Below are 10,477 nucleotides of genomic sequence, written 5' to 3'. Positions count from 1 at the left end.
AAATTAAATAACAGAATTCTTTATGCTTATGTTTTGTTAAGATTAGCTTTACCGTTTTACGCTACTTGTTTTAACATATTTGGCATATTTTATTTAAACCCAATTCTTCTACATCTTTGTACCAGAGTTATTTTCTGTTTTTCGATAGTGTTGTTGATACTGTTGATACTCTTACAGACACAATTATGATGATTATTGCTTTTATCTTACCGAATGTAGTATCAGCAATAACCTGCTCGCGCTGAATTATGCGTCTCGATAACTTTCAGTTTCCATGTTGCCAGATATTAGTACGAAAAACAGGCAAAAATAATTGGCCTTAAAAAACAAAGTTTGTCCAAACCTTGTATTTCAGAAATAAATCAGAGAAATCTCTAACCTACACAATCACTTTATAGATAATGTCAAAGTGTCACATTAATTGCTAAAACACTACGTCTAAAGAAGATCTGGCAACAATGGGATGCAAATTCTGTACCTGCACCATCGTAGCTTAAACCAATCTTAGTCGTTTTACACTAAACTATACAGTAAACTGTCCAAACTTAATTATATATGCGGATTCTTTTTGAAAAACTAATTAGTCCTTCAGAGAACTTAAAATGTTATTTTTTTATATGAAAAAATGACCGAGGTCTGGACCTCTGTGACCTCATAGCTGGCTACGGCCATGTCTGTACATGTTGTTCATAAATGCTTCATATTACAAATCCATATTTATTCTGCTCTTACAAGGTAACAGCTAATAAACTGCACACATTTATATTTTGTTTATATTACTTTAAACCACCTTCTGTAAACAAACAGTATACTACTGTCTACACTGCACAATATTTTTTGCAGTTCTGGTTGGACACGAATTACACTTTGTTTTGTTTTTTTGTACTTTTTTGTAGTCTGCATAATGACAGTAAAGTTGAATCTAATCTAATTTCCTACCCTTTACAGGAGAAGCACGGTTCAACCAAATGTTCTGCAAGAGATCCAAGCAGTGGGTCTTGAAGGCCATTGACAAGACTCGATCCAAACATTGTTTTCAAGGTGCCAACCTCCTCACTTGCCCTGCCACAGCCTGCGCTGCCACCCAACATTGCACCACTGCCTAAACCATCAAAGGAGGCTGCCATGACTTCTTTCAAAAGTCGCTTCTGAGACTGACACTTTCTAATAATAATAATAATAATCACCTCTTCCCTGAGTCCTATTGCTGTGTCTAATCAGATTCTGCCACCACTATTTATATTTATATTATTATATACTGTGTGTATATACACACATATAATTATTATTATTTATTTACTTCTTGTCTGTGTGTATGCGTGCGTATGCCATCAAAGAAGTTGATAAAATAATCAAAGGCATTGCAGATATGATATGTGGGAATTTATCTTTGTCTATAAGCAAATAAAAGTGAACAAACACTAAAGAGCTGAAATCAACTTAACTGTTACCAACCGGAGCGGGCCACTAATGCCCCTCCGGACGTTCCACCTCGAGGAGGTCCCCAAAAGCACCCCAATGACCAAGCAATGAGACCAGATAAGTGAAAGTTAAAACAAGCTTTATTTAAATTAATTAAAATCAAGATGGTTAAGGGGAATTTAAAATAATCTCTGGCGTGTTCTTCACTCAAAAAAAAAATTCATTGGATGAACATGATTTTATCATGCCACCTATATTCCATCTAAACAAACCAAGTCAAGTCAACGAACCTTCATGATGTTATTTGAACACAGTATACATGTGTTGGTTAAACATAATATTGGTATTTGCATTCAATGCATTTACATCTTGTTTAATTTATATGATTTTTCTTAGTCGGTTTAGTTAAATCAATTTGAGTTTATTCTACATTGGTCAAATACTTCAGTAGAACAAAATTCCACATTGACATATCAACTCGTATAGATTTTGTCAGTTATAGTAATGTCAGTGTTGTTGGATGAACGTGTGTCAATCTTGCTGGTTTTATTAGTATTGTTTTCATTCCTAGGACAAGAATGTAAAAAAAAACGTGCAAATCCATTTTACATTTTTATTTATGCAACAGTGCTTTTTATAAAACATTTTGTCTGAAGTACACATGCAGCCAATTGTAGCATTTTGCTACTAAACTGGGAACAATTTACCATACAAGATTGCAATACTGGTCACATCAATACAGGCAGTACAGCTGTTAAAACAATGAAATGTAAACATTTTTAAAAACACTGGTATGAGATCGGTATTTGCAGATTCAAAGGTGCATTTGAGGTCTGCTGGGTAACTTAGGTTCAGACAGTATATTAGTCCAAATAACAAAGCACAGGCGTCCATAATATTTCCTAACTCACGGAGGACCTCCACACCTTCGATCAGGACACCAATGTCCTCTGGCTTATCTTCAGGCTCCGCACCCTCCTTCTGTATGACATACACCCCCATCACAGTTTGCTCCATGGAAGCACTGGCCTCGAGGTCTGTGTTCTGTGGGATGCAATGGATAAAATGTTTTATGTGTGCTTGAAGCTATTACATCATTTCAGCTATGCACATAATAGATTAAAATGGTCACTCCAAACTTGCATACGTAAGCAATAAGGTACGAGAGGCGTTGCTGTATCGTGAATAAGTAACGGCCGAAGGCGACACAACCCCTTCAGCCGTTACTTATTGACGATACAGGACTTGCCTCAAGTAACTTATTGCTTTTATCAAACGGTTACCACACAATAAAGTTAAAAAAATATTAGTGCAACTTACATGAAGTTAAATCAATAAAAAGCATTCCTTCCGCTAGAAAAAATAGTCTCTGACCATGAACAAAAATGTGTTCCAATCACTGATCTATATAAATGACTGGATTGCGCATAGAACGCTTTACGTTACTGCGTGAGGTGAAGCCAGCGCAGAGTTCGAGCCGCCATCTTGGTATACCCAACCGGCAGAGAGCGTCATTGACTTCCATTCAAAATCATGATTAAAATTTACCCCCTTTACAGCGTATCAGTTACACAAGGTTAATTTTTAGGATATGTGTACGTTAATTATTTGTTAATTCTGGTGTTATTTGCAATGTTTATGTTTTAATCGGGCAGGATAATGGATTTATAAAAAACCGTTAATGTGAGTGTGTCTGTTGCATTTGTTAATGACACGGGTATAAATAAAGTTTTTTTTGACATTCAGCTACACGGTCAGCGTTATTTCTCTAAATAAGTTTAGGTAACTTGTAAGTTTAGATAACATAATTACAAAACTAGCAAATTATTGCATGCACATACGGTACAAAGTATGATTATTTATTTAGATTTCAGAATGAGCACGTTTATTGTCATTAATACTAAATATGCTGTGGTCTGTCTGCTGATCGGATACTGTAATGAAGATGAATGTATAATAACTGTTTAAAACACAAAATGTACAACTTTCAGTAAATAACTATTTACATGCTTTGGACGTTTGTGTTGTAATAATGTACAGGGTAACTTCAGATATAAAAATGAAGACGAGTAAAGTGATGTTTTATCATTAAAATCTGACAATGTCCATTGATTTAATAGAACGTTTGGATATACCAACATGGCGGCGCGGTGGCTTCACAAGTGTGATGTCATGCGCAATCCAGTCATTTATATAGATCAGTGGTTCCAATGTGAAATATGCATGAAAGCTCAAATAAAAACAACAAATCGATATGTGTGGTTGCTAAGGGTGTTGTTAAGGGCGCAGTGATAAACAGAACCGTTGGTGGAAGCGGTCATAGCAGTGTTTTATCGTGAATAAAGCACACCTATTGACCAATCAGAATCAAGGATTGGAACTAACTGTTTTATAAACACTAATAAAACACACCTACGAATATTATAATTTATACTATATCTGTTCTGAAAAAAAAAATGCACCTTAAAGGGATACTTCACCGATTTAGCATTCAGCTTTGTATCTGTAGAACACCGGCAGTATTACTGAATGACCATGTTTCCCTCCCTCATTTCCCCCTGAGAGGAGAGATATCTGCATTTTGGTTCTGCAAAAAAGTCCTCCGATGATGTAATATGACGATTTTCTGCTAAATCGGTGAAGTATCCCTTTAAGTGATGTTTTATTAACAGGAGGTGCATGTCAAATAAACCACTTAAGTACCACCAGCTGTCCACAATCAGTAATCTGAAACAATTTTATATTAATAAAAAAAGAAAGAGGCTTGTTTATCAACAAGGGCATATGGGTACATTAAATAATTTCAAATTGACTTAATTTTTCACCACTCATTTGCTGTTTTGAGAATGGAAGAAACGGTATTTTATAATACTGAACGCAAGCTTACCAAGCAGGACCCAAATGCAACACTAAGTACGGTGTGCCAAATATCGTCTCTGTCTCTTAAGCCGCAGACTATTCTATGTCTCCGTGTTGGAATCCTTTCCATTGAAATAAAGCCACACGAAAGACCATTTAGAGGCTGTTTACACTTGGCATTAACATACGTTTTCGTTGATCGAATCACAAGTAGACGATGTTAATGCCAGGTGTAAACGGTGTTCAAAACGTTTTGAGCTCGTCCATTTTCAACCACATTCAGAGGTTGTCAAAACCCCCTCGATTGGATTGCTTTTGTAGTGCAAACTAACATGTGGTTGGATGTGTTCGAACAGCCACCTGAGACCGCCCTCTCTCCGCCCATACATCCAATCCGAGATACTGAACACACTGTTCTCCGTCTTCTCTGACACATGGTGTACGGCGCTATTTTTAGCCTTTCATTGATAAAACCAAAGCTTCCGATCTCCGCAGTTTCATCTTATTTCATCAATTGCGCTGAAAATTCAGAGAACGCCCCAACATACACATGTACAAAACACTGTGCAGCATGTTTACTTACAACACAAGCAGCAGATTCCGACATATTAGTTTGTGTCCATATAAACTCATCATTACTCCCGCTTGCGTTTAAATTACAATAGAGAGACTTGCCCACACCCACACAGTATTCAGGACAGAAGCGGTCGAAAGTTAAATACCAGGTGTAAACGTAATGTGTCTCTTTTGTCCACTTCTGATCCAATCGATGAAAACACATCTGAAAACAATGATGAGATTATATGGACGTGAACTAATATTATGTCAGAGTCCGCTGCTTGTGTTGTTAGTAAACATGCTGCACAGTGTTTTGTACATGTATATGTTAGAGCCTTCTCCGAACCTTCAGCGCAATTGACGAAACAAGATCGCGCATCTTTCACACGCTTTCAAAACTACGGAGATCAGTCGCTCTACTTTTATTAATGAAAGGCTAAAAATAGCGCTGGTCACTGTGTGTTCACGCCAGAAGTCAGAAAAGACGTAAAACATTGTGCTCAGTACCTCAGATTAGATAAATGGGCGGAGGGAGGGCGTTCGCGTGTGGGTGTTTGAGCGCATTCAGCCATGTGTGCGTTTACACTACAAAAGCAATCCGATCGAAAGAGGTTTCGACTACCTCTGAATGTGGTCGAAAGTGGACAAGCAAAAAACTTTTTGAGCACTGTTTGCACCCGGCGTTGGCGTCGTCCGCTTGTGATCCGATCGATGGGGGCGCGTGTTGATGCCAAGTGTAAACAGCCTCAAAGAGTAACAAATTAAAGGGGTCTGAATACTTTCCGTACCCACTAGGGGTGGCACGCCCTCGGTTCGTATCACGGTTTTATGGTCAGGGTTCTCGGTTCAGTGCGGTTCTTTTTGTTATTTTTTCTTTTAATTTTTTAACACTTCAGAAATGTATTATCTTATTAATGTCTTAATTATCCATATTTTAGTATAACAGTATTAAAATGTTATATTATGTAATCATGCACAAACTGAATTTGACTTTAAGCACATTATTGGGACCATCTCTGAGGAAAGCCAGATGAGATTTTGATACAGCAAGAGGGAAGACATTGATGATTTCAACATGCTTTTTATTTATTTGGCAAAACAATAGACTGTGTATTGCCATCTACATGAACTTATGTGCCTTTTTAGCACACAAAGATAACTTGCATTTATCAAACTGTCAACTACAGTGTAGCTCTAAGATTTATCACTGAGAGGCTGCTTAAATATATGTGAACGAGAGAGAAACATAACGTTTACACCTGTAGTATTTAAATCCGTCTCTTTTGTCCACTTTTGACAACTTCTATCCTGATTAATTTGAGAGGCAATTTATGAAATAGGGTCGCGCAACTTTCACATGCTAGCAAAATGAAACTACGCGGAAATCAGCCGCTTTCGTTTTATCAATTAAAGGCTAAAAATAGCACTGTTCACCGTATGTTCCCGGCAGAAGTCAGAAAAGACGAAAAACAATTGTGTTCAGTACCTCAGATTAGATAAATGGGCGGAGAGAAGGCTGTCGCTTGTGGCTGTTCGAACACATTCAACCCATAGACTGGAGTTCTATCTATTGTTTTATTTCCGCTGTTATCATAGGTAACATGTTTCCACACACCAAACTTATACGACGCTGGCGCATGCAGACTTCCTTCCCACTTGCCATTTCTACACGTAACATGACCTGCAGCACTCACTATCCACACCAGTCACCTCTTCTTTCCCGCGATTCGACAAAAGGGAAACACGCTATCTGAGGTCACACACAGGGCACGAGGCTACATACATTGCACATGTCATGAACCGTCGAACCGTGCGACGCACACACGCTCCGAACTGAGACAAGCGAACGGTTCGGATTTTTTTCATGAACCGTGCCACCCCTAGTATACACTGTAACCGTGTTTAAGCAAACTAAGAGCGCACTCACACTATCCAAACCAAACCGCGCTCGGGCGCGTTTGACCCCCAAAGCCTGGTTCGTTTGACTAGTGTGAGTGCTCTGTTCCGCGCCCGGGCGCGGATTGGTTAATCGCGCCGCGGCCGGGTTGCAGAGGTGGGCCGGAGCGCGGTTCACTTGGCCTCAGGCGCGGAAGGCTGTAGTGTGAGCGCAATCGCGCCTCAGAGCGATTCAAAAGGTGAAGACCTCAGTTGCGCGACCACTCACCTTCATCTGCCTCCGTAAAAACCTTTTGATGCGCGCAGCGGGGTTACGTGAATGTCCGCGCTGCGCACGTGACAGATCAACTAAGCAATATGATGACATGTGAGAGGGCTGTATGTAATCGCGCACCAAACGACTCCGAATAAAAAAACACAGACCTATCCTTACGGTGGGTTCCATTGTTCAGTGAGAGCTTTACTTCCTGTTTTTTTCAAAACAATCGCATCTTAATGACGAAAGCGTGCCCGGACTCGGATCGATAAAAGTACAGTGTGAGTGCGTGCACATGGGGGAGTAAGGAGGGGTGACATTCGCGCTGGGGAATGGTTTGGTTTGGATAATGTGAGTGCGCCCTAAGATTACCTGCTGTATGTTAACTGACATTAAGAGTCAGACCCTAGGCATCAAAATCTCAACCGAACTCCTATACACATTTAAATTGATTTTTTTTACTGATTCACAATCCATATTTACATTCCTACAAGCAAGTAAATGTCCTCTTTCCATCTTCTTTGCCAAACATACATTACTCACCTTATAATCCTTCACAAGTTTCTCGTTGTCTTCTTTCAAGTAGATGCACAAGGACTTGAGGACACATGCTCGTCTCGTTTGAATTGTGTCGTCCTGAGGGGGGAAAGGAAACTCTTTTAGGCAATATACTTTATTTTTCAGAGTATTCTTAAAAGGCAACACATGGTGCTTTGCGATTTCTACCCAAAAAGGTTTACGATGTGATATTATTATTTACATTAAGATCTCAGCTGACGTAATATAATAGCTGCACACTAGAGGTAGAAAGTACTACTGCAGGTAACACTTTTAGTAGGCATAACAGGTACAGTATCTCTTAACACCCCACTTTAATTATTTTTAAACTTTAAAAAGGAATATGAATTCAATTATAAAATTGTACCTCCCTCAATATTTTAGATGTGGGTCCATTTATTTTTTTATTGCAATTTATTTTATAAGATGGGTAATTTTATTTAGCTAAAATTTGTATGGTACCTTTAATTGAGTAGAATATTTTAGTATTCTTTCCAGCTGTGCTGTACACTCTGTTGTAAAGAGCACTGTACATATTATATATATAAAAAAAAGAGTATATAAGCATAAATCAACAAATTTTCCGACAAACCTTGGAAGTCTCCGCCATGACATTTCTGATTTTTCTTCCAGCTGCTCCACCTTTGCATTCAAATATCTCCATCAGACATGTAGAGTACTGGTCAAAAGCAGCACAGAATGTAGAAAGTAGAGGTAAAGTTGATATGCGATGGAACTCCCTATCGATCTGGAAAACATTAATGCACGTCACTAACCCTGTCAGAACATAACAGATTAAAAAACCTAAGCACACACAGAACGATCACCTCTTTCGCAGTGACCAGAGCTGGCCATCTGCTTTTGAAGTCTGCAATCAAAGGCTCTCCTTTAAGGATTTCTTGCTTCCTGTATGAGAAAGTCTTCTCCATTTTCAACTTCACGATATGCTCATTGTTCCTCTTCTTGATTTCTGTCTTATGTTGGAAATAGGTGCATGCATATTATATAAATGACACGAACATGTAGTGAATCAGAAGTTAAACAGTGTTGTATAGTGTTGCATGACTCGTACTCCTCCTCAAAATAATCGGTAAAGCTAATCGTTCTTTTATAAATCTGATTAAACTAAAGACTCTTTGGAGATATAAAGGATGTAATACTACTCTATATGTACTTCAGATTAACAACAGAAATAGCGAGTGTTATGTGAGCTTTAATGTTGTTTTAATGTTATAAAAGCAGTTACAGATGTTTTACAAAATACATAATGTTTGCACAAATTAAATGTGGAACACTTTCTGTTTTACTACCAAAATATGTAAAATCCATTTATTAATACAGTTAAACGTTTCCACGACATCTCACGTGGTCTGGGTAAACGTTTCAACATATATATTCAGAACATGATGCATAACGTGATAGCTTAGCCTTGAAAACCGCGTCGAATCGGTATGGTAGTGTGGGTTAATTGTGCGATGAGGGCACTGCATTTTGCCAGTGTTAAGACATGGGACAGTCTTGTGCGCTTACTTCATGTCACGTGCACGCGCTCTCCAGTTACCAAGACCGCAAGTGTGGGTATTTGGACGCAACCTACTCGAGTCGTTGATATGCGCATTAAGAATGAAACCGTGTATTTGCGCCTGCACGGCAGATTAACAACACTGGACCGTATACGGCACGGCCGTAGAACACTCGCGGCGAACTCGAAGAAGTAAACACAATGGTTTCATCTTTGTGTCGGTGCTTTCCCTAGGGTCTACATTACAGTTCAAGATTTTTAAACTTGCAAATAATTAAGCAAATAACGATCTTCTTACCGCAAGCGCGTATCTACAATTCACATCTCAAAACAAAACCTCCGCACTTGTCAATCACCTCTCTCGAACAACCACTCAAATTCCAGCAAAACCCAGTGAGGGCGGTAGTTAACTCACACGAACCAATAGAATAATAAAACACCTAACTTGTTGGTTATATGCCACGTTTTCCACCTGTACATTTCAATCAAACTTGTATATGCACGAACTAAATAAAACCGTATAAATTCAGATAAACAATGATTAAAAAGATATATTAACAATACATAAACTTACCATGTATTTCATGAGGTACACCTCTCAAAGCATAGGGACAGAACCTGTTCGAAATGGACTTAATTTACCTGTAGAAATAAAGAAATAAAAGAATTTAAACAAATACATTTCGGATTAATTTTTGGTTACAAAGAGATAAACACTTTTAAAATGTTAAAACATAAGCAATATTTATGTTGCAAATAAGCATTTAAGTACTCGTAGTTACACATAAGAGACGTTACTCAACTTTGTGCAGAAAATCTTTTTTTTAATGAAAAAACAACCCAATATTATATCAACCCAAATAGAGATAATGAATTCCAGAACTTACCAGTGAAAATGTAATATCAAGGAAATTAAAAAACACAGATTATATTGTAACGTTAGGTCTAGAGAAAACGATTGCACTGAGAAACGTTTTACAAGGGCCAATGACTATTATCACTGACCAAGTTAAATTAAATTAACGATATTTAAATATATGTATTACTTACACGTGGATGGAGGATGGGAAACATGCAGCTTGATAGTCATCCGTGTCTGCTGTATCCGACTCCTGAATCACGTTAGTTCAAAGTCAGCCTCACGTCCACGCTTCAAGGGAGCAGCTGTGCAATGCATTCTGGTAGTTTCACGAGAAGCGGAGCATCGATTCGCCCGCTCATTCTCATGTTAGGTGAATTAGTTGAATCAAACTACCTGTATTCAAATGAGTAGCGGCCGTCTCGTTTCCCGCCTTTCAAAATCTGACGAAAATCTTTCAAACTGACCTTTGTGGATCTGAAACGATGACAGATTCAGCAACTGCATAGCCTATTTCTCGCTTAAAATGTCTTCAAAAAACGTTTCG

General features: G+C 38.3%; 1 protein-coding gene across 6 annotated transcripts; it reads right to left on the bottom strand.

Moving 5' to 3' along the window:
* Nucleotides 1-2,021: 2,021 nt before the first annotated feature.
* On the bottom strand, nucleotides 2,022-10,439 carry LOC129440201 (uncharacterized). 6 transcript variants are annotated; one of them, XM_073856777.1, is made up of 6 exons: nucleotides 10,122-10,439; nucleotides 9,646-9,713; nucleotides 8,377-8,519; nucleotides 8,142-8,297; nucleotides 7,535-7,627; nucleotides 2,022-2,466 (listed from the first exon to the last, which is right to left on the bottom strand). In XM_073856777.1, exons 3-6 carry the CDS (start codon nucleotides 8,476-8,478, stop codon nucleotides 2,110-2,112), a joined length of 708 nt encoding a protein of 235 aa, XP_073712878.1. In that variant the 5' UTR covers nucleotides 8,479-8,519; nucleotides 9,646-9,713; nucleotides 10,122-10,439; the 3' UTR covers nucleotides 2,022-2,109. The 6 variants fall into 6 exon arrangements, with proteins under 6 accessions (XP_073712878.1, XP_073712876.1, XP_073712877.1 ...); XM_073856775.1 differs by having other exon boundaries at nucleotides 8,377-8,523; nucleotides 10,122-10,438; XM_073856776.1 differs by lacking the exon at nucleotides 10,122-10,439 and adding an exon at nucleotides 9,959-10,063 and having other exon boundaries at nucleotides 8,377-8,523.
* Nucleotides 10,440-10,477: the final 38 nt, after the last annotated feature.

This window comes from Misgurnus anguillicaudatus, chromosome 19 (assembly GCF_027580225.2).
Source record: "Misgurnus anguillicaudatus chromosome 19, ASM2758022v2, whole genome shotgun sequence".
NCBI lineage: Eukaryota > Metazoa > Chordata > Actinopteri > Cypriniformes > Cobitidae > Misgurnus > Misgurnus anguillicaudatus.
Note: the sequence above shows the minus strand (reverse complement) of the source record. Positions and strands in the feature narration are given on the sequence as shown.